Source organism: Nerophis lumbriciformis, linkage group LG12, assembly GCF_033978685.3.
Source record: "Nerophis lumbriciformis linkage group LG12, RoL_Nlum_v2.1, whole genome shotgun sequence".
Taxonomy (NCBI): domain Eukaryota; kingdom Metazoa; phylum Chordata; class Actinopteri; order Syngnathiformes; family Syngnathidae; genus Nerophis; species Nerophis lumbriciformis.
This window is the reverse complement of record NC_084559.2, coordinates 19,304,610-19,329,645: the sequence shown is the minus strand read 5'-3', so window position 1 is coordinate 19,329,645 and position 25,036 is coordinate 19,304,610. Positions and strand designations below refer to the sequence as shown.

The following is a 25,036-nucleotide window of genomic DNA, read 5'->3' as shown; positions in this document are numbered from 1 at the left end:
TCTGTCTCTGCATGGTTCCGTCATCAGTGTTTGAACCTGACAGTATGACTCTAACCACAAGGCCACTGAGCAGGCTTTTTAAAGCAATGTTTTACCAACTTTAACCCAACTTTTTTTTTTAATTAGGTGTGTTCTTGTGATTGTGAATGAGTGAATGATATGCAAAATTCCCCCAAAAAGTGCAGTTCCCCTTTAAATGTGTGAATATTAATGGGGAATTCACACCTTTCTTCTTCCAAAAAAATGGTACTTTAAGTGTGTTCCTGCTCATTTATTTGATGTCACTTTGACTTGGTAATAATATTTGCACTATTGTTGTAACATGATTGTGACTATTGTTGCTGTTTCTTCTGCAGGGCAGCGAGGAGGGTGACGTGGACAAGAATAAATGTTGCACACTGTGTAACATGTCCTTCACATCGGCGGTGGTCGCACAGTCACACTACCAGGGGAAGATCCATGCCAAACGACTAAAACTGCTCCTGGGGGAGGAGCCGAGCATCACAAGCAAAGGTAAGGCCTTTTTTCTGAAAAAAAAAAAACTTTATTTATCAATGTGTCAGTATTGGATTGTTGAAGTGAAGAACACTGAACACTTCTGATATGATACCGATATTGGAGCCTTGAGTATTGGCTGATACCAATATTGATCAGATGCTATATCAGCATACCACGTTTACCATTTGTTTTGTTGTTTTGTGATTTGCCTAAAATACAAGAAAAGACTAAACTTGTGTGCTTCGAGGAGGCAGGAGAGAGGAGAGTAGTTAAGTGACACTCAAGTAGGACACTTTGTATCCTTTTCATTGAGGGCCACAAAGGCTGTTTGGAACAGTGAATACAGAGTATTTGAATTTTATTGTATAAAGTTAAAGTACCCATGATTGTCACACACACACACACTAGGTGTGGCGAAATTATTCTCTGCATTTGACCCATCACCCTTGATCACCCCCTGGGAGGTGAGGGGAGCAGTGAGCAGCATCGGTGGCCGCGCCCGGGAATCAATTTTGGTGATTTAACCCCCAATTCCAACCCTTGAGGCTGAGTGCCAAGCAGGGAGGTAATGGGTCCCATTTTTATAGTATTTGGTATGACTCGGCCGGGGTTTGAACTCACGACCTACCGATATCCCCTTTTGATATTATTACACAATAATAATAATAGTAATAGATTTTATTTGTAAAAAAGCACTTTACATTGAGTAAACAACCTCAAAGTGCTACAGTGTATTAAAAATAAATAAATAAATAAATAAATACAATAAATAAATGAAATTAAAAAAAAAATGAAAAGAAAAAAGATAATAAAAAATAAATTAAAAATAAATAAAAATAAAAACTAGAACAGCCAAATAGCTAGAACAAGTATGCATACATCTAAAAAAAGAAAAAGTTTTTTTTAAAAAGAAGGGTTTTTAAGCCTTTTTTAAAAGCATCCACAGTCTGTGGTGCCCTCAGGTGGTCAGGGAGAGCGTTCCACAGACTGGGAATGGCGGAGCAGAAAGCCCGGTCTCCCATTGTTCATAGCTTTGTCCTCGGAGGTTGTAGGAGGTTAGCCTGTCCGGAGCGGAGGTGTCATGTGGAGGATTTGGGGGTGAGTAGTTCTTTGAGGTAGAGGGGGGCATTTCCATGGAGGCGCTGGTGGGTTAGTAGGGAGACTTTGTATTCAATCCTGAGTGGAACAGGAAGCCAGTGAAGGGATTTGAGAATTGGTGTGATATGGTCGTATTTCCGCACTCTCATCAGGATCCTAGCAGCACTATTCTGGATGTGTTGCAGCTTCTGGATGTTCTTGCTGGGGATCCTGACAAAAAGTGCGTTGCAGTGGAGCAATTACCTATGGGTTTGATTATTTAAAATGCTGTATGTACAAATTGATGAATAACTTTCTTTGAAATCCTAATCTGGACGACATGCAGAAATGAAAATATGTACGCCGTTGTATGGTATTTAAATCTTAAAGTGGAACTACACTTCAATCGCTATGTAAGACAAGAAAACTTATGTTTTTCTGGTAAAACTTTAGTATGGGGAACATATTCACCATTAATTAGTTATTACTTATTAAAATAACAAAGACTTAATTTTGAGTTATTTGGACACTAGGGGAACATATAAGGATTAGGGTTACTAATAAGCAATAATTCTGAGGTTATTGAGGGAAGACTTTAAGTTAATGGCTTACTGGTTGTATAATAAGGCCATGCAGAATAAGGCATTAATAAGTACTTAATAATGACTAATTAAGAGCCAATATGTTACACATTTGCATGTTAATAAGCAACTAATTAATGGTGAATATGTGTTCCCCATACTAAAGTGTTACCGTTTAATAATTGCCCAAGCCTTCTTTTTATCTATCTTCTTGAGGCAGACTGTTTCGTACATGCACATGCATTCTCCGCTCTTATCGTTTCTAATACAAAGTAGCGTATAGTTCTAACTAGTATTTTCGTACCAGTACCGGTACTAAAATGATTTCGATACTTTTCGGTACTTTTCAGTACTTTTCTAAATTAAAGGGAATCACAAAAAAAATTGCATTATTGGCTTTATTTTAACAAGAAATCTTAGGGTACATTAAACATATGTTTCTCATTGCAGTTAAGTCCTTAAATAAAATAGGGAACATACGAGAAAACTTGTCTTTTAGTAGTAAGTAAACAAACAAAGGCTCCTAATTAGTCTGCTGACGTATGCAGTAACATATTGTGTCATTTATCATTCTATTATTTTGTCAACATTATTAAGGACAAGTGGTAGAAAATTAATTATTAATCTACTTGTTCATTTACTGTTAATATCTGCTTACTTTCTCTTATAACATGTTCTATCTACACTTCTGTTAAAATGTATCCATCCATCCATCCATCCATCTTCTTCCGCTTATCCGAGGTCGGGTCGCGGGGGCAGCAGCCTAAGCAGGGAAGCCCAGACTTCCCTCTCCCCAGCCACTTCGTCCAGCTCTTCCCGGGGGATCCCGAGGCGTTCCCAGGCCAGCCGGGAGACATAGTCTTCCCAACGTGTCCTGGGTCTTCCCCGTGGCCTCCTACCGGTCGGACGTGCCCTAAACACCTCCCGAGGGAGGCGATCGGGTGGCATCCTGACCAGATGCCCGAACCACCTCATCTGGCTCCTCTCGATGTGGAGGAGCAGCGGCTTTACTTTGAGCTCCCCGCGGATGACAGAGCTTCTCACCCTATCTCTAAGGGAGAGCCCTGCCACCCGGCGGAGGAAACTCATTTCGGCCGCTTGTACCCGTGATCTTGTCCTTTCGGTCATAACCCAAAGCTCATGACCATAGGTGAGGATGGGAACGTAGATCGACCGGTAAATTGAGAGCTTTGCCTTCCGGCTCAGCTCCTTCTTCACCACAACGGATCGATACAGCGTCCGCATTACTGAAGATGCCGCACCGATCCGCCTGTCGATCTCACGATCCACTCTTCCCTCACTCGTGAAGAAGACTCCGAGGTACTTGAACTCCTCTACTGGGGGCAGGGTCTCCCCCCCAACCCGGAGATGGCACTCCACCCTTTTCCGGGCGAGAACCATGGACTCGGACTTGGAGGTGCTGATTCTCATCCCAGTCGCTTCACACTCGGCTGCGAACCGATCCAGCGAGAGCTGAAGATCCCGGCCACATGAAGCCATCAGGACCACATCATCTGCAAAAAGCAGAGACCTAATCCTGCAGCCACCAAACCGGAACCCCTCAACGCCTTGACTGCGCCTAGAAATTCTGTCCATAAAAGTTATGAATGTTAAAATGTAATAATCACTTATTCTTCTGTTGTTTGATACTTTACATTAGTTTTGGATGATACCACAAATCTGGGTATCAATCCGATATCAAGTAGTTACAGGATCATACATTGGTCATATTCAAAGTCCTCATGTGTCCAGGGACATATTTCCTGAGTTTATAAACATAATTTACATTTTAAAAAAACAAAAGAAGATTTGGTGTCTTTGGCCTGGAAAACATCAAATAGTTCAGAGCTTAAAGACCCAATTCTTGGTCTTGAGTGTTGACCTTCCTTGGACACAAATAGCAAGTTGTTTGTTTTGGTTTTTCCCAATGACAACAAATGACTTTGTATAGTTTCCTTTGAGCAAGGCATTCACTGCATAACAAGCCTTAGGATAAATGTTGCAAACTGGCTTTTGACCCCATTGCAGAGACTCTGTTAAATCAATTCTGACATCTTACATCAACCTATTACTCAAAGAGGTCAGTCTATTGCCAAAGTCTTGATTCAAATTCTACCTAATAGGACGTCATGTACACTGTCTGAGGCTCAGCTCTGACTCACTTAAAAACTTAAATAATTGGCTGTGACTTAAAATTCTTGCTTACAGTCATTGGACTTGTAATACCATCAGACATCAGTAGTCTTTGGGTGGGCTTCATACGCCAAGGGTTGAAGTGGTCGAGCTACTGTAATTGGGTTGTTTTTCACCAGTGAGCCCTTAGTGCTCGACAGAACTCATCCAGATTACCTAATGTAACCATCCACGAAGACAGGCGGAACAAGCTCTTTATTCCTTTCGTCAAGTAGAATTTACATTTCTCTCTTCAGGCTTTTCATGGTGATAACAGCTTGTGTTTTCACATGACTGCGCTAGCAGGACGATTGCTACATTGCAGTTGAGCAGGGCTGATGAAAGCCCCTATAGCTCGCTGATTGCCGCATACACCACCGCTGCCTTGCCGGCTCTTCAAAAGCCGGACTTGTGTTTTATAGGCTGTGCCACTATTAGTGCGGTTGGCTTGCATTTGATGGCGCTAGCTGGTAGCTAGTATTATTTTTCAGTGCAGTGTGCATCACCCTGTAGTAAACTTGCATGCCTCGTCATTTTTTTAATGGATGTAAAAAATATTCCCCAAATATCAGCTGAAAAGGAAAACACTGCATTATATTTCTGACTATGGACAATGAAATGTGCTAAAGACATGAACTGATATGGACTCCAATCAGTTAAATTAACTACATTGCATTGCATTGCATTGTAAATCTATGCCAGGGATGAGGGCATCAATTATTACGGTATTGCATTCCACAGTGGTACCTTGGCTAAAGGTCCCAACAAATCCAAATCATACGAAAACCAAATGTTTCCCGTATGAAACAACCTGTTCAATATTAACACGCAACAATTTCTGACTATGGACAATGAAATGTGCTAAAGACATGAACTGATATGGACTCCAATCAGTTAAATTAAATACATTAAATCACGCTGCATTGTAAATCTATGCCAGGGATGAGGGCATCAATTATTACGGTATTGCATTCCACAGTGGTACCTTGGCTAAAGGTCCCAGCAAATCCAAATCATACGAAAACCAAATGTTTCCCGTATGAAACAACCTGTTCCAATATTAACACGCAACACATTTTAAGGATAATAATTGTAGCTTTACATGCAGAAAACTATGTGAAATACATATAAATGATGAATGAACATTATCACTTCAATCTTCATTGAAGACTCTTGTGGGTAAGGATGATCAGAATCAGAGTCAGAATCAGAATCAGAAGAGTTTTTATTGCCATTATTTGAGAACGGGTTCACAAACTAGGAATTTTACTTGGTGCAATTGTGCAACATAAAACACATATAACACAGAATAGAATAACATGAGCTGTAACTGAGCTATCAGATCTTGTTATTGTTCATGTGCCTGATGGCCGAGGGGAAAAAAACTGTTCAGGTGGCGGGAGGTGTGGGTTTGGATGGACCGTAGTCTCCTGCCTGAGGGGAGAGGGGAGAATAGTTTGGGTCCAGGATGAGAAGAGTCAGCTGTGATCCGACCCACACGCCTCCTGGTCCTGGAGGAGAACAGGTCCTGGAGGGATGGGAGTTTTCAGCCAGTAACCTTCTCAGCAGCACGTACGATGCGCTGCAGTTGACTGTGGCGCCGGGGAACCACACAATGGTGGAGGAGGTTAGGATGGACTCGATGATGGCTGAGTAGAACTTCACCAGCATCTCGGTCGGCACAATAAGTTTCTGGGCCTTCTTGATGAGGGAGCTGATGGTCGGCTCCCACTTGAGGTCCTGGGTGATGGTGGTGCCCAAGAAACGGATGGAGTCCACAATGGAGACGGGGGTGGAAGAGTCAATCAGGGTGAGGGGGGATGGTGGGGCTGTGACTTTCCTGAAGTCCAAGATTATCTCCACTGTTTTCTGGGCGTTCAGCTCCAGGTTGTTGAGGCTGCACCAGGACGCCAGCCGGTCCACCTCTCTCCTGTAGGCGGACTCGTCGGCATCCGAGATGAGCCCGATGAGGGTAGTGTCGTCCGCAAACTTGAGCAATACTGGATAGGAGGAAGAGGAGTCCTGATTATCTTTTCCACTGTCCTCACCACTCTCTGCAGAGACTTCCAGTCTGAGGCACTGCAGGCTCCAGTCCAGACAGAGATGCAGTTGGTCAGTAGGTTCTCTACAGTGCCTCTGTAGAATGTGGTGAGAATGGGGGGAGGAATATAACACAGAATAGAATAACATGAGCTGTAACTGAGCTATCAGATCTTGTTATTGTTCATGTGCCAGATGGCCGAGGGGAAAAAACTGTTCAGGTGGCGGGAGGTGTGGGTCTGGATGGACCATAGTCTCCTGCCGAGGGGAGAGGGGAGAATAGTTTGTGTCCAGGATGAGAAGAGTCAGCTGTGATCCGACCCACACGCCTCCTGGTACTGGAGGAGAACAGGTCCTGGAAGGATGGGAGTTTGCAGCCAGTAACCTTCTCAGCAGCACGTACGATGCGCTGCAGTTGATCCTTGTCCCGGACTGTGGCGCCGGGGAACCACACAATGGTGGAGGAGGTGAGGATGGACTCGATGATGGCTGAGTAGAACTTCACCAGCATCTCGGTCGGCACCATAAGTTTCTGGGCCTTCTTGATGAGGGAGCTGATGGTCGACTCCCCCTTGAGGTCCTGGGTGATGGTGGTGCCCAAGAAACGGATGGAGTCCACAATGGAGACGGGGGTGGGAGAGTCAATCAGGGTGAGGGGGGATGGTGGGGCTGTGACTTTCCTGAAGTCCAAGATTATCTCCACTGTTTTCTGGGCGTTCAGCTCCAGGTTGTTGAGGCTGCACCAGGACGCCAGCCGGTCCACCTCTCTCCTGTAGGCGGACTCGTCGGCATCCGAGATGAGCCCGATGAGGGTAGTGTCGTCCGCAAACTTGAGCAATACTGGATAGGAGGAAGAGGAGTCCTGATTATCTTTTCCGCTGTCCTCACCACTCTCTGCAGAGACTTCCAGTCTGAGGCACTGCAGGCTCCAGTCCAGACAGAGATGCAGTTGGTCAGTAGGTTCTCTACAGGGCCTCTGTAGAATGTGGTGAGAATGGGGGGAGGGAGCTGTGCTCTTTTTATCCGACGCAAAAAGTGCATGCTCTTTTTATAAGAGCTCTGGTGTGTAGGGACCAGGTCATATTGTCAGTTATCTGCACCCCCAGGAACTTGGTGCTGCTTTCAATCTCCACTGCTGTGCCGTTGATGAAAAGTGGAGCATGGCTGAACTGGTTCCTCCTGAAGTCGACAATGATCTCCTTGGTCTTGTCGACGTTCAGGACCAGGTTGTTGGTTCTGCACCAGTCAACCAGATGTTTTACCTCCTCCCTGTAGTCCATGTCGTTGTCGTCACGGATAAGGCCCACTACTGTTATGTTGTCCGCATACTTCACAATGTGGTTAGTTGTGGACCTGGCGCAGCAGTCATGAGTCATCAACGTGAACAGCAGCGGACTCAGGACGCAGCCCTGGGGGGAGCCGGTGCTCAGGGAGATGGCACTGGAGGTGTTGTCGCCCACTCTCACAGACTGGGGTCTGAGCCACACCCAAGCAAGCAAACTTCATAGTACCTGGAAAATTGTAGTAACATAATACATTTGTTTCTCAATGAATTTGTTCTTGTTGTTCCACATAGCATAACAAAGTTTTTGTTGCTTCCCTCAGAGGTATCCCCCAGCCCTCTAAAGAGCTCTCCAGACACATCTCCCACAAGCTCCCCACGGCAACGACGTGACTCGGATCGCTACTGCCAACTATGCAACGCTTGGTTCAACAACCCGGGCATGGCTCAACAACATTATGATGGCAAAAAGCACAAGAAAAATGCTGCACGAGCAGACCTGCTGGAGCAACTGGGCAAGACTCTGGACGTGGGGGAGATGAAAGGTAAGGAAGCTCGACTGGACAATGGAGTTCCTGCCTTTAATGTGCATGCACTGTGCAGGGCTCGAGTTATGTATACATTAGTCTTTTTTTATCCATTCATTGAGTAAGAAAAATATGTTTCAAGCATAATAGAATAGAAATAGAATAGAATAGAAAGTTATTTATTGATCCCTGGGGGAAATTCAGCACACACACGCATACACACACACAATGGCAATGCTTTTGCTGCTACTGAAAGATGCCGCAGATCGTGCCCTGGGGATGGAGTGCATATTTGATGGCCATGTAGACCAATTTGCCCCAAGTGACGAATATTTATTTGAACGCCGCAGTCCCCCCTTTCTTAAACTTACGTTTTGACATGATGTATTTCCCCCGCGGGATAATACGGATTTCTCTTCTGTAATCTGTTTGTGTTTTCTCCGTGTGTTTGATGGTCGGCTTTTCTGCCGGAATTGTGCCCTTATATGGGGAATTAAGGGTGTTTACCTATGCAAATTACGGAATTAAGGGCGTTTACATATGCATAGTGGGGAAATAAGGGCGTGTTTTATGCAATTTATGATAGACACGCACACGCTAACTATTTGTCATTCAGCAATTTAAGAACAGCAGGTGGGAACAATTTGGGCGTTTAAGAACACGTCATTAATTTGAATGGATTCCTCTTAGGAAATCACTTAGGAATAAAGATAAGAGGAAAAGTTAGGAACTTATTGCTGAATGGGGCCCAATGTGAAAAGTGTGTTAAAAATAGCAAACAAAAATCCTATGTAAACATAAGTATTCAAAGTCCATCCATTTTCTACCGCTTGTCCCGTTTGGGGTGGCGGGGGGTGCTGGAGCCTATCCCTGCTGCATTCGGGCGGAAGGCGGTGTACACCCTGGACAAGTCACCACCTCATCGCAGGACGAGTATTCAAAGTCATATGTTAAAATTCCATTTCAAATTATACAAATCTGATTGTCACCTCTGCAAATATATACGCTAATACAAGAAACCAAAGCAACATTTGACTGAGCCACAAGGTGAAAAATTAGCTCAGGGAACAAAACTCGTGTAGAAATGGAGACATTTATGCAATAAAAAGACTAATTGTGAATGTCCCACTCCAGGCACACTCTACTGTCCTCTCTGATTGACCTTTCACACGTCACCTGACTCCCGAGTTACTAAGTGGAGAGCATTTATTTTCTACTGACCAAGCTCTGCAGCCCCAACATATGCCGTATCAGCGGCTCTACTCTTAAAACTTGAGATCCTCTCAACATGAGCCGAGCTGGCAACAGAATAGAATATAATTTGGTCCTGTAAAAAAAATATGAGATCACTAGTCTTGGAGGGTGTTATTTCAGTTGTTCATTTTTTCGGGGAAAAAAGCAGATAAAACTAAAGTAATTTCAAATAGCAACGTTCTAGCTTTAAGAAACACTCAAATCATTCAAGAAGCGATTGTGGTTGTCAGTTACACTTAGAGTTTTAGATTTAGCAGAGTGGAAAAAAACATGGAATCACTTAATTCTGAGGATATAATTATGGAATCATGGAAAACTAACAAAAAAAACATTACAACACAACACGAGTGCTTTGTTGCACCACCTCTGGCTTTTATAACAGCTTGCAATCTCTGAGGCACGGGCTTAACAAAGTTAAAAAGTTAAAGTACCAATGATAGTCACACACACACTAGGTGGGGTGAGATTATCCTCTGCATTTGACCCATCACCCTAACCACCTGGGAGGTGAGAGGAGCAGTGAGCATTTTTGGTGATTTAACCCCCAATTCCAACCCTTGATGCTGAGTGCCAAGCATTGAGGCACTGGGTCCCGTTTTTAAAGTCTTTGGTCTGACTCGGCCGGGGTTTGAACTCACAACCTAGGGCTGAGCAGATGCCAACTTTTACTCTTCATCAATCTTGCTCCAACTTTTCTCTGATCGCTTCTGTCGGATCAGCGTCGCAGGTTGAAGTCTTGTCAGCTACCATAGTCTTCAATTTCCACCAAATGTTTTCAATTGGATTGCGATCCAGACTATTAGCAGGCCATGACTAACTTCATGAATCTTTTTTCAGGGGCAGTTCTCAAAATAATGTTAAAGGGGAACATTATCACAATTTCAGAATGGTTAAAACCATTAAAAATCAGTTCCCAGTGGCTTATTTTATTTTTCGAAGTTTTTTTCTAAATTTTACCCATCACGCTAAAAAAAGCTTCAAAGTGCCTGATTTTAACCATCGTTATAAACACCCGTCCATTTTCCTGTGACGTCACATAGAGAATACAAACAAACATGGCGGAAAGAACAGCAAGATATAGCGACATTAGCTCGGATTCAGACTCGGATTTCAGCGGCTTTAGCGATTCAACAGATTACGCATGTATTGAAACGGATGGTTGTAGTGTGGAGGCAGGTAGCGAAAACAAAATTGAAGAAGAAACTGAAGCTATTGAGCCATATCGGTTTGAACCGTATGCAAGCGAAACCGACGAAAACGACACGACAGCCAGCGACACGGAAGAAAGCGAGGAGGAATTCAGCGATCGCCTTCTAACCAACGATTGGTATGTGTTTGTTTGGCATTAAAGGAAACTAACAACTATGAACTAGGTTTACAGCATATGAAATACATTTGGCAACAACATGCACTTTGAGAGTGCAGACAGCCCAATTTTCATCAATTAATATATTCTGTAGACATACCCTCATCCGCTCTCTTTTCCTGAAAGCTGATCTGTCCAGTGCAGTTGGAAATGCATCTGCTTTGAGTGTCGCAGGATATCCACACATTCTTGCCATCTCTGTCGTAGCATAGCTTTCGTCGGTAAAGTGTGCGGAACAAACGTCCAATTTCTTGCCACTTTCGCATCTTTGGGCCACTGGTGCAACTGGAATCCGTCCCTGTTCGTGTTGTTACACCCTCCGACAACACACCCACGAGGCATGATGTCTCCAAGGTACGGAAAACAGTCGAAAAAACGGAAAATAACAGAGCTGATTTGACTCGGTGTTTGTAATGTGTTTGAGAAAATGGCGGATTGCTTCCCGGTGTGACGTCACGTTGTGACGTCATCGCTCCGAGAGCGAATAATAGAAAGGCGTTTAATTCGCCAAAATTCACCCATTTAGAGTTCGGAAATCGGTTAAAAAAATATATGGTCTTTTTTCTGCAACATCAAGGTATATATTGACGCTTACATAGGTCTGGTGATAATGTTCCCCTTTAAAGAATCATAGTTGAATTAAGATCAGGCCAGCAGTCCTGACTCTGAAGACCTGAGGCAGATTGCATTGCCATGGAAACACAGAAAAGCTCAACTCAACTTAAAGTGCTGATTGGACAAAAACATCTAACATAAACACAGATTGGAATCAGTGCGGCCAAACAACACAGGAATAAGATAGATTTTTTTTATGGCAGGTTAGGTGGCCCTCAAGTCCGTCTCTTCCACTTTGTGCTCAGCCTGTCTACCATAAATCAGTTAAAAAGGGAAAATGCTCACCAATCATTCTATAATGATCGAAGAAAATGTTAGTAACTGAATTGTTTTTGTTGAATTGCAGGTGTGAAACGCAGCTACACATGTGAGGTTTGCGGCGTGACCTTGAACTCGGTGGCTCAGTACCACGCACATCTGCAAGGCTCAAAGCACCAAACCAAGTGAGACCACTGTGGGCTGCAGCAGCTGAGCTCATTTGCATGCGAACAATTGATGCTGATGCATGGAAACGCCGAATGCTACTTCTCACGTTGGCATAGAAATGTTACTCTTCTTGCTTTCATCTGTGTCCTTGAAGTCACCTTCTCCCCGAGAAGACCTGTGCATTTTAGCTCCAGTGCATTTCACACCGCATGCATAAGTTATGAGAATATTGTTGAAAGAGGCGATGCTGAGTCTGAAATTTTAGATGTGCTTATTTTGCTCGGGGGGCTCCTGGTGCTAGGCATTTAAAATCACATTGCACATAAGCTTAAAACAACAACTCAATCAATCAAAGTTTATTTTTTTATAGCCCATAAATCACGAGTGTCTCAAAGGGCTGCACAAGCCACAACGACATCCTCGGCTCAGCTCCCACATCAGGGCAAGAAAAAAACTCAACCCAATGGGATTACAATGAGAAACACCCGCCCCCCCCTTGGCGACCGGTGCAATGGACGTCGAGTGGATCTAGATCAGGTCTGGGCAATTATTTTGACTCGGGGGGGGGGGGGGGGCCACATTTAGAGAAAAAATTTTGTCTAGGGGCGGGTATATCTATTTTTAGGAACACTAATACAAAACCTCACAATAATGTCTGATTGAATGCTAAAAGCGTTATGACAGACCGCCTTAAAAACACGTAATGGAATTTTAATATTTTCTATGAATGATAAAACACTGAATATTGACAAAATATGAACGTCACACCCCGTTTCGATCGACATATTTTACAATCAGGGATGAGAATCAGCACCTCCAAGTCCGAGTCCATGGTTCCCGCCCGGAAAAGGGTGGAGTGCCATCTCCGGGTTGGGGAGGAGATCTTGCCCCAAGTGGAGGAGTTCAAGTACCTCGGAGTCTTGTTCACGAGTGAGGGAAGAGTGGATCGTGAGATCGACAGGCGGATCGGTGCGGCGTCTTCAGTAATGCGGACGCTGTATCGATCCGTTGTGGTGAAGAAGGAGCTGAGCCGGAAGGCAAAGCTCTCAATTTACCGGTCGATCTACGTTCCCATCCTCACCTATGGTCATGAGCTTTGGGTTATGACCGAAAGGACAAGATCACGGGTACAAGCGGCCGAAATGAGTTTCCTCCGCCGGGTGGCGGGGCTCCCCCTTAGAGATAGGGTGAGAAGCTCTGCCATCCGGGAGGAGCTCAAAGTAAACCCGCTGCTCCTCCACATGGAGAGGAGCCAGATGAGGTGGTTCGGGCATCTGGTCAGGATGCCACCCGAACGCCTCCCTAGGGAGGTGTTTAGGGCACGTCCGACCGGTAGGAGGCCGCGGGGAAGACCCAGGACACGTTGGGAAGACTATGTCTCCCGGCTGGCCTGGGAACGCCTCGGGATCCCCCGGGAGGAGCTTGACGAAGTGGCTGGGGAGAGGGAAGTCTGGGCTTCCCTGCTTAGGCTGCTGCCCCCGCGACCCGACCTCGGATAAGCGGAAGAAGATGGATGGATGGATGGATATTTTACAATCAAGTGAAACGCAACAGAAATGCAACAAACAGTGAAATATGAACGCGAAGGGTACAAAATAAACCCACCGACAATCTGATATATCTGATACATCACTAAGCTTTAAAGGCCTACTGAAATGAATTTTTTAAATTTAAAGGGGGATAGCAGATCCATTCTATGTGTCATACTTGATCATTTCGCGATATTGCCATATTTTTGCTGAAAGGATTTAGTATAGAACAACGACGATAAAGTTCGCAACTTTTGGTCGCTGATAAAAAAAAAGCCTTGCCTGTACCAGAAGTAGCGTGACGTCACAAGTTAATAAATAATGATAAATGGGTTGTACTTGTATAGCGCTTTTCTACCTTCAAGGTACTCAAAGCGCTTTGACACTACTTCCACATTTACCCATTCACACACACATTCACACACTGATGGCGGGAGCTGCCATGCAAGGCGCTAACCAGCAGCCATCAGGAGCAAGGGTGAAGTGTCTTGCTCAGGACACAACGGACATGACGAGGTTGGTACTAGGTGGGGATTGAACCAGGGACCCTCGAGTCGCGCACGGCCACTCTTCCACTGCGCCACGCCGCTTTGAAAGTTGAAAGTCTCCTCACATTTCCCCATCGTTTACACCAGCAGCGAGAGCGATTGGGACCGAGAAAGCGACGATTACCCCATTAATTTGAGCCAGGATGAAAGATTTGTGGATGAGGAACGTGAGAGTGAAGGATTAGAGTGCAGTGCAGGACGCATCTTTTTTGGCTCTGACCGTAACTTAGGTACAAGGGCTCATTGGATTCCACACTCTCCTTTTTCTATTGAGGATCACGAATTTGTATTTTAAACCACCTCGGATACTACCGTATTTTCCGCACTATAAGGCGCACCGGATTATTAGCCGCACCTTCAATGAATGGCATATTTCATAACTTTGTCCACCAATAAGCCGCCCCGGACTATAAGCCGCGCCTACGCTGCGCTAAAGGGAATGTCAAAAAAACAGTCAGATAGGTCAGTCAAACTTTAATAATATATTAAAAACCAGCGTTCTAACAACTCTGTTCACTCCCAAAATGTACGCAAATGTGCAATCACAAACGTAGTAAAATTCAAAATAGTGCAGAGCAATAGCAACATAATGTTGCTCGAACGTTAATGTCACAACACACAAAATAAACATAGCGCTCACTTTCTGAAGTTATTCTTCATTCGTAAATCCTTCGTCTTCGGTGTCCGAAGTGAAAAGTTGGGCAAATTTACGATCCACTGGCAGATGTTGGCGTCGTCTGGCGCTGCCTCCTCGTCTTAGTGAAGGTGTGTTCGCCTTCTGTCTTCCATTGTTCCCACGCAGTTAGCAGTCTAGCTTCGAATGCCCTGTTGACACCAATATCTAGCGGCTGGAGGTCTTTTGTCAATCCACCCGGAATGACGGCGAGTATTGAATTAAGCGCGTAAGCGTGTCTCTCAATGTGCTGTTATGAGCTAGCAAATATAACAACTACACTACCCAGCATGCAACGATAGTTACGAGCATGCGCGGTAGCCCTGAGAAGCGTTGTTGTATGCTGGGAGTTCGAATGTGGTTATGAGCACGCTGTGAGAAAACGTTGAGAACTCAGTTAACACGCCTCGTCTGCATTATTTATAATTAGACAGACAACACACTTAATAGGAGCCATTTTGGGGTCTTTACATAAACACACAAATGGAAATGAAACGTCACATATCCCAGCATGCACCGCGCGCTTCTTCTACGGGGAAAAAAGATGGCGGCTGTTTACCGTAGTTGCGAGACCTAAACTTTATGAAAATGAATCTTAATATTTATCCATATATAAAGCGCACCGGGTTATAAGGCGCACTGTCAGCTTTTGAGAAAATGTGTGGTTTTTAGGTGCGCCTTATAGTGCGGAAAATACGGTATATCCTCTTGACAATGAGAGTCGAGAACGCGAAATGGACATTCACAGTGACTTTTTTCTCCACGACAATACATCGGTGAAGCACTTTAGCTACGAAGCTAACGTGATAGCATTGGGCTTAACTGCAGATATAAATAAAATAAATAAACCCCTGACTGGAAGGTGTCGGAGGCAGATATTTACATATATCCGAATTTAAGTGTTACTTCTTTTAATTCATAGTCATATTTGAAAACAGCTCGTGTTTTTCCATTTGTTCTCTTTCTGTTTGTCTGCAAGTAAACTGTGTGTGTTAACCTTGAAGCTTTGGAATGTTAGAAAGAGCGATAATGGGCATTTGTTTTGGCTAGAGAGACATGACTGCTAGGGACTTAAGAGGGGAGAGGGTTTGGTCGGGGGGGGGGGGGCAGACGATCTTAGCGGCGCAATTGAATGTTCTATGCTGGACTGGTCTCAATGTATATCTGCAAAGCTTTGCAAATATATTACAAAATACCTATTCGGTCTCTGGTGGGTTTTCAACTCAGCTTTAAGTGTCGTAAAGAGCTTGGGAGCGACTTGTGACTTGAATTCCCTGGGAGGAACAACTGGTCCAAAACGCAACAAAGGATAGACAGAAAATCAACAATACTATTAAACCATGGACCTGTAACTACACGGTTAATGCTTTCCAGCCTGGCGAAGCTTAACAATGCTGTTGCTAACGACGCCATTTAATCTAACTTAGCTACGGACCTCGACAGAGCTATGATAAAAACATTAGCTCTCCACCTACGCCAACTCTCATCTGCTCATCAACACCGAAGCTCACCTGCGTTCCAGCGATCGACAAGGACTTCACCCGATTATCGATGCGGTCGGCGGCTAGCGTCGGATAGCGCGTCTGCTATCCAAGTCAAAGTCCTCCTGGTTGTGTTGCTGTAGCCAGACGCTAATACACCGATCGCATCTACAGCTTTCTTCTTTGCAGTCTCCATTGTTCATTAAACAAATTGCAAAAGATTCACCAACACAGATGTCCAGAATACTGTGGAATTTTGCGATGAAAACTGAGCTTTTTGTATTGGATACAATGGCGTCCCAATACTTCCGTTTCAACCATCGACGTCACGCGCATACGTCATCATACCTAAACGTTTTCAACCGGAAGTTTCGCAGGAAATTTAAAATTGCAATTTATAAGTTAACCCGGCCGTAATGGCATGTGTTGCAATGTTAAGATTTCATCATTGATGTATAAACTATCAGACTGCGTGGTCGGTAGTAGTGGGTTTCAGTAGGCCTTTAGAACTTTGTTGTGAAAATCTCCTTCCGCGTCTGTGGAAACGCTTCCCGCCCACACTGCTTGGTGCCTTGTCTGAGCTGCTGTGACGTATATTACCATAGTAACTAATTAGATGACCATAGTAACTAATTAGATTACCATTGTAACTAATTAGATTACCATAGTAACTGGTATATCATCCCAAAGCGCAGATTCCAACCATTGAAATACTTTGTATAGTTGAAGACTTACGGTCATTAGAAAAGATGAGTGCACATCATAATGGCAGCTACAGTTTCCATCTTAAAGATCTAAAAAAAAATTTTAGGAATGTCCGGCGGGCCAGATTGAAAAGCTCAACGGGCCGCATGTGGTCCCCAGGTCTGATCTAGATCATAGTGTGAGAGTACAGTCCATAGTGGGGCCAGCCGGAGATCATCTTGAGTGGAGACAAGTCAGCAGCGCAGAGACGTCCTCAACTGATGCACAGATGAGTGATCCACCCCGGGTCCTGACTTTGAACAGCTAGCGTGTCATCTAATCTGTGCCCGCCCTCTCCAGGAACGAGAGGGGGCAGAGCAGAAAAGAGACGGCAGATCAACTGATCTAAAAGGGGGGTCTATTTAAAGGCTAGAGTATACAAATGAGTTTTAAGAGAGGAGCCAGATAAGGTGGTTCGGGCATCTGGTCAGGATGCCACCCGAACACCTCCCTAGGGAGGTGTTTCGGGCACGTTCGACTGGTAGGAGGCCACGGGGAAGACCCAGGACACGTTGGGAAGACTATGTCTCCCGGCTGGCCTGGGATCGCCTTGGGATCCCCCGGGAGGAGCTGGACCAAGCTGGGGAGAGGGAGGTCTGGGCTTCCCTGCTTAGGCTGCTGCCCCGCGACCCGACCTCGGATAAGCGGAAGAAGATGGATGGATGGATGGATGGACTTAAATGCTTCTACTGAGGTAGCATCTCTAACTGTTACTGGGAGGGCATTCCAGAGAACTAGAGCCCCAATAGAAAACGCTCTATAGCCTGCAGACTTTTTTTGGGCTCTGGGAATCACTAATAAGCCGGAGTTCTTTGAACGCAGATTTCTTGCCGGTACATATGGTACAATACAATCAGCAAGATAGGCTGGAGCTAGACCGTGTAGTATTTTATACGTAAGGAGTAAAACCTTGAAGTCACATCAGGAAGCCAGTGCAGGTGAGCCAGTATAGGTATGTTTATAAGTATATAAAGGTATATACAGTATAGGCGTAATATGATCAAACTTTCTTGTTCTTGTCAAAAGTCTAGCAGCTGTAACTCCTTTTCCCTTTGGGAATTAGAAATGTAATCAAACATCAGTATTTGCAAAAGTCTAGCTATAAGTTCTGTGATATTGGACCAGAGTAATGGTGTTTGCTACTTAATTGTAGTTGCAAGAGAGGTGTGACACGTACTGTTACACCTTCAAGCACTTGTTGTCGGCAGCTGCATCTTTTAGGTGAAGTCGAACCAAACCTTTCAGCGTTTCCACCTGAGAATTCCAGCTGGATGCTCAATCTGGTTCGCTGGCAGGTGACAAAGTAACGTGCTTAACACTCTCAACTCTGTAGCTTGTATGGCAATATGCACCTCAGGATTGGACAGGCTACACATTAGATCAACCGTACCAAACTACTTTTTCCAGAGGCTCGGAACAAACCAGAAATTCCATCCATCCATTTTTTACCGCTTGTCCCTTTTGAGGTCGCGGGGGGCGCTGGAGCCTATCTCAGCTACATTCGGGCGGAAAGCACCCTGGACAAGTCGCCAGCTCATCACAGGGCCAACACAGATAGACAGACAACATTCATACTCACATTCACACACTAGGGCCAATTTAGTGTCGCCAATCAACCTATCCCCAGGTGCATGTCTTTGGAGGTGGGAGGAAGCCGGAGTACCCGGAGGGAACCCACGCAGTCACGGGGAGAACATGCAAACTCCACACAGAAAGATCCGGAGTGCAGGATCGAACCCAGGACTACTCAGGACCTTTGTATTGTGAGGCACATGCACTAACCAAACCAGAAATTAATTTAATAAAAATGAAGGGAACACTTTAATATGGGGAACATACCTACTCAGTGGCCTAGTGGTGATCGGTAGGTCGTGAGTTCAAACCCCGGCCGAGTCATACCAAAGACTATAACAATGGGACCCATTACCTCCCTGCTTGGCACTCAGCATCAAGGGTTGGAATTGGGGGTTAAATCACCAAAAATGATTCCCGGGCACGGCACCGCTGCTGCCCACTGCTCCCCTCACCTCCCAGGGGGTGATCAAGGGGATGGGTCAAATGCAGAGGACAAATTTCACCACACCTAGTGTGTGTGTGACAATCATTGGTACTTTAACTTGAACTTGAACTTAACATATTGCTTATTAAAGTAACAAAGACTTAATTTAGAGTCATTTGGACACTAGAGGAACATATAAGGGTTAGGGTTAGGGTTACTAATACGCAATAATTCTGAGTTTTTTGAGGGAAGACTCTTAGTTAATGGCTTACTGCTTGTATAATAAGGCCATGCAGAATAAGGCATTAATAAGTACTTAATAATGACTAATTAAGAGCCAATATATTACTAATTTGCATATTAATAAGCAACTAATTAATGGTGAATATGTTCCCCATACTAAAGTGTTACCAAAATGAAATACAATTCTTTGAGAATTGTTATTTGACAGCCTAATTCTAAACAATTCACCCTCCAAAGGCCAAAAGAACATCTTACCCCAACTAATGCAATCGTCAAGTGGTCAGCTAACACTTTGTGTGATTCAATAGATGTTAAGAAATGCTTGTCCAGGAGTTAATTATTCCTGTGAGGCCGTTTATTGTTGCACACATCCTGGGGGAAGCTGGCATCAGAAGACGTGACATGTCGTTTAACAACTCCGTGCTCTAGTCACGCATGCCTGCTCGGCTTGTTTGAGCCGTGGGCTTTCTATGCACATCTGCTCTTACACACACACACACACACACACACAAACTGTACATTCATAAAGTGTACATAGCATGCACAGACCTTAAGAAGGCTCTCACAGGGAATTCAAACCACAGGCGACACCCCCAAGCCACCACTTCCTTCACAACCAGCCTCATTACACCCACATCTGTTCTTTGTAGGTCATTTGATTACACATGTTAACGCAGATGTTATATTTATTTATATAATATTTGACTTTGTATATTGTCGTGTTATACCAGTCTTCCTCTCAGGGGAATAAAAGCCACTGGTCAAGCCCAAGTTCTTTCGGATGACATATATGTTGAGTAAGAAGGACCATCAAGACGGAATAGGAATATTATCAATTTTTACTAAAGCTTTAGGAGACCAGTCTTACAGTGCGTTAATAGCATCATCTAGAAGCGGTCTAAAAATCAAACGGGCAGAGAGAGCTTATTCCCAGAGCCCAACAAAAGTCTGCGGGCTATAGAGCGTTTTCTATTCGGGCTCCAGTACTATGAACTAAGTCCCAGGGGGGGGGGGCACAGGTCGAAGGATGAAGTGCTGGCTGTCCAGAGTCGGTACCCGGGGTGGACCGCTCGCCTGTGCATCGGCTGGGAACATCTCTGCGCTGCTGACCCATCTCCGCTCGGGATGGTGTCCTGCTGGCCCCACTATGGACTGGACTCTTACTATTATGTTGGATCCACTATGGACTGGACTCTCACAATATTATGTCAGACCCACTCGACATCCATTGCATTCGGTCTCCCCTAGAGGGGGGGGGGTTACCCACATATGCGGTCCTCTCCAAGGTTTCTCATAGTCTTTGTACCGAGGATGTCGTTGTGGCTTGTGCAGCCCTTTGAGACACTTGTGATTTAGGGCTATATAAATAAACATTGATTGATTGATTGATTGAGTACGAAATCACCCCCCCACCCTGCCCAGAAAGGAATACAGCCTCATTGTTCTAATACTGATAAGGTAAAAAGGGAGTACATCATACTCCCAATAGACATTCCAACGCCTTCAAGGTAAGGCACAGAGTTTACTTGCGGACATAAGATTCAAGCACAACGTGTACACATGGGAAAATATTAGCTGCTTTAAACAGGACTATGAATAAAGAAATAATAGATGCATTCTCCATATTATGTAGCACCGTTTAGATCAGTGGTTCTTAACCTTGTTGGAGATACCGAACCCCACCAGTTTCAAATGCGCATTCACCGAACCCTTCTTTAGTGAAAAATATTATTACATATATTTATTTTAAATTCAAGACAAAGTTGTATGTTTATTTACTGGTGCACAAAATGAACCGTGCATGAACATCACCTTGTTCCAAGAACAAAACCAACACAGTGCATGAACTCACAACAAATTACTGTCAGGTTCAAACACCGAACTATCTATTACACAAGACAAGAAGAAGGAATCAAGCAGAGACGGAGTTGAATTTAACTCATGCGGAGAGACGTATTGGGCTGTACACTCAGTTACAGTTTCCCCCTACGCTCTAAGGTACAGTCCCACGTGCTCCTCTATTTATTCGGGTGGTCCCTAGTTAACATCAGAGAGGCTGCTTCAGAAGGGAGTGGTTTTGCAAGCAGCCCCAGTATACACGATACATGATTATTCAGAATGGAAATGTGCTGACACTCGTAATCACGCCCTGTCTCTGTTTTGTCTGCGTTGAGGTACTCGATGTCCGTCCTTGGCTGTCAGCAGGCAGGGTCTGGAAACAAACTGCTGACACGAGACAACTCGCAAAGCAAGATTACAAGTTGTGCCTTTGCCCAGATAGAAAAGTACAACTTCAGCACAATTGATAATAACTATAGCAACGGCCTTTAAGCATAAGAGTTGTGTGATAACTTATACATAATAATTCTAACATTTACACACCTGCAAATCAGATGGAAAATTAAAGGGAACATTGTTTGGGGGTATCCATAACACGATGATAGGGAAACGTTTTTATTTACAGTCGGACGTGTCTTGACCTTCGCCGAACCCCTGAGACCGACTCACCGAACCCCTAGAGTTCGATCGAACCCAGGTTAAGAACCACTGGTTTAGATGGTTTGGTATTTTTGTTCTCAAAACATCTGCATGGATTCAGAACATGATAGTTTTCAATAAGGAGAGAGGATGAGGTGCCGGTGTTTCTATTGACAGTATGTTAGCTGGCATTTATTTACCAATCAAAAAGGTGTTGATGTATTAAGCTTTGACTTTTGCAGTCTTATTTTTGAGCCGATTAGTCCTTCTCATGTTGATCTCAAGAAGATTCTAGTGTAAATTTGATGAGAGCGATGAGAGATGTGGGGAATTAATCTTGTTTTGATTTCAAATGATTTACTAGCAGATATAATAACACGCTTACACACATCAATAACCGGGTAATCTGATATTCTGGCGAGACGTGCTCCCCTTTCGAATCCATCCCCTCTGTATCTGTGCCATGTATCCATCCAAGGAATGTTAACATGAAATAGACACTTTCACAAACGCCACACTAAATAATGCTACAGTTTTGTATTGTGTCATTAAATGTACATGTTTTACACTACAAATGATCAGATGTATGATTTATTGGGTTATGTGTTTTTGCTGAGAAACTGAAAGCGACACTTGCTTTTTGACATCTACACATTGTTCCATCACCTAAATATTCCTACATCAAATCGTTTGATAGTGTTTGCAGTGGGAAACATGCATGTTTGTCGCGTGAAGCGTACATTAAATGGCAAAAATGAGTAAAAAAGTTGTACTCGTGTGAAAGATTCCTTCAATGTGCAATTACATTTACACATTCCTTGGGTTCATACGAATGCACTGTCATGATCCGTGGTCTGGATCATGTTTTGTGTACTCTGTTTGTTTTGGACTCCTTTAGTTCCTGTTTGTGCACCTCCTGAGTTTAGTTACCATGACTACTTATTAATTTCACCCGCCTCTTGTGTTCCGGACGCGCACCTGTTTGTAATCTCTGACATTATTTAAAGGGGAACATTATCACCAGACCTATGTAAGCGTCAATATATACCTTGATGTTGCAGAAAAAAGACCATATATTTTTTTAACCGATTTCCGAACTCTAAATGGGTGAATTTTGGCGAATTAAACGCCTTTCTATTATTCGCTCTCGGAGCGATGACGTCACAACGTGACGTAACAACGTGACGTCACATCGGGAAGCAATCCGCCATTTTCTCAAACACCGAGTCAAATCAGCTCTGTTATTTTCCGTTTTTTCGACTGTTTTCCGTACCTTGGAGACATCATGCCTCGTCGGTGTGTTGTCGGAGGGTGTAACAACACGAACAGGGACGGATTCAAGTTGCACCAGTGGCCCAAAGATGCGAAAGTGGCAAGAAATTGAACGTTTGTTCCGCACACTTTACCGACGAAAGCTATGCTACGACAGAGAGGGCAAGAATGTGTGGATATCCTGCGACACTCAAAGCAGATGCATTTCCAACGATAAAGTCAAATAAATCTGCCGCCAGACCCCCATTGAATCTGCTGGAGTGTGTGAGCAATTCAAGGACAAAGGACCTCAGTAGCACGGCAAGCAATGGCGGCAGTTTGTTCCCGCAGACGAGCGAGCTAAACCCCCTACCGACCCTAGCTTCCCTGGCCTGCTGACATCAACTCCAAAACTGGACAGATCAGCTTTCAGGAAAAGAGCGCGGATGAGGGTATGTCTACAGAATATATTAATTGATGAAAATTAAGTGCATGTTGTTGCCAAATGTATTTCATATGCTGTAAACCTAGTTCATAGTTGTTAGTTTCCTTTAATGCCAAACAAACACATACCAATCGTTGGTTAGAAGGCGATCGCCGAATTCGTCCTCGCTTTCTCCCGTGTCGCTGGCTGTCGTGTCGTTTTCGTCGGTTTCGCTTGCATACGGTTCAAACCGATATGGCTCAATAGCTTCAATCCGAGTCTGAATCCGAGCTAATGTCGCTATAGCTTGCTGTTCAATGCGCCATGTTTGTTTGTGTTGGCTTCACTATGTGACGTCACAGGAAAATGGACGGGTGTATATAACGATGGTTAAAATTAGGCACTTTGAAGCTTTTTTTAGGGGTATTGCGTGATGGGTAAAATTTTGAAAAAAACTTCGAAAAATAAAATAAGCCACTGGGAACTGATTTTTAATGGTTTTAACCCTTCTGAAATTGTGATAATGTTCCCCTTTAAAATATTACTTATCCTTTATTATAAGCTGTCAGTTATGTTTAGTGAAGATTTCTGTTCTAACCCTGAATATATTACTCACCCAGCATTCTTCTCTCCAACAGTATGAAGAACCAGATTTGTGTCCAGTGAACACAAACAAACCAACTGGACTGATGTCAGACAAGCTGCGGTCAGCTTGCCCTGCTTTTTTTCCTCTCTGCTCTCCGAGCTATTTTGATTTTCTTATTTATTTATTTTTTTTGTCCTTCACCGTCATGAATGGCCTGACCTGGCCTGGAAAATGAAGGAAAGCCTTTTTTTTTGTCTTTCTTACTGTAGCACTGCATTAACTATGTGAACTAAGAGAGAGCACTACACCGTACAAAGCATCGGCACGATGACCTTTGCCTGGCTGGCCACTTCAATTGACCTTTGACATGCCACTGCACTTATATATTCATTTTCCCCCCAATTAAACCAAACTAAATAGGTATTGAATGAATGACAATGTCATTTTATTTTGATGTCCTGTCTGCATTACAAAGGGCATGCTGTCTGTCGGTGCTCCTGTGACTTGAAAATAAACACTTTATGTTATGTCAGGGGTGTCCAAACTTTTTTCACTGAAAAATGAAGGCCATTTTTTTTATTTTCAAAACCAATACAAGATTTATTGTGACCATTAGGGCTCTCCTCAATGTTGGTAAAGGTCCCGAGGACCCAAAAAGGGTCATTAAAGTGTTAAAAACAAGTCATGCATTATTGGAGGCTTAAATAAGTAACATTGCTTATGATTCATTATTATTTTTTGAACTATGTCAGTTTGAAAAAAAAGCTGACTAAATGTCTCTAGGATCCAAAAAATCATAAAAAATTTAAAAATAAGTCATATGTCAATATATATTTTTGCTTTTTTTTTGTTTTACGTTTATATCTACTTTTATTTCACTTTTTTATGGTTTTCTGTAATAGTATTTTTAAAATGTGTCGTGGCCTTTAAAAGATAAGCCACGGGCCGCACTTTGGACACCTCTGTGTTATGGGGTGCCAAATGTAAAAGTCCAGTCAAACTCTTCTTGCAGAAATATTTCTCACGTTTAGCTCACTTTTCTTACGTTTAGCTTATTTTCATCACATTCAAGTTTAAATTAAATGCTGACTCTAAATGTTACGTCAAAATCCTAAATCTATATCTTAAAACTTAGATCTAAATCAAAGTGTTAAATCTAAACCTACATGTTAAACGACATCTTAAATCTCAATTTAAATCTTACATGTAACTCTAAATCTTAAATCTAAATCTTAAATCTAA

The 25,036-nt window shown here is 43.7% G+C and overlaps 1 protein-coding gene across 1 annotated transcript in view; it reads left to right on the top strand.

The window, feature by feature from the left end:
* Positions 1-24,266, top strand: part of zmat4a (zinc finger, matrin-type 4a) — a 63,013-nt gene extending 38,747 nt beyond the window's left edge. The window contains exons 4-7 of the mRNA XM_061985768.1: positions 357-513; positions 7,974-8,195; positions 11,759-11,855; positions 23,847-24,266. Coding sequence (XP_061841752.1) covers positions 357-513; positions 7,974-8,195; positions 11,759-11,855; positions 23,847-23,874 — 504 coding nt within the window. The 3' untranslated portion in view covers positions 23,875-24,266. The remainder of the gene's footprint in view (positions 1-356; positions 514-7,973; positions 8,196-11,758; positions 11,856-23,846) is intronic.
* Positions 24,267-25,036: the final 770 nt, after the last annotated feature.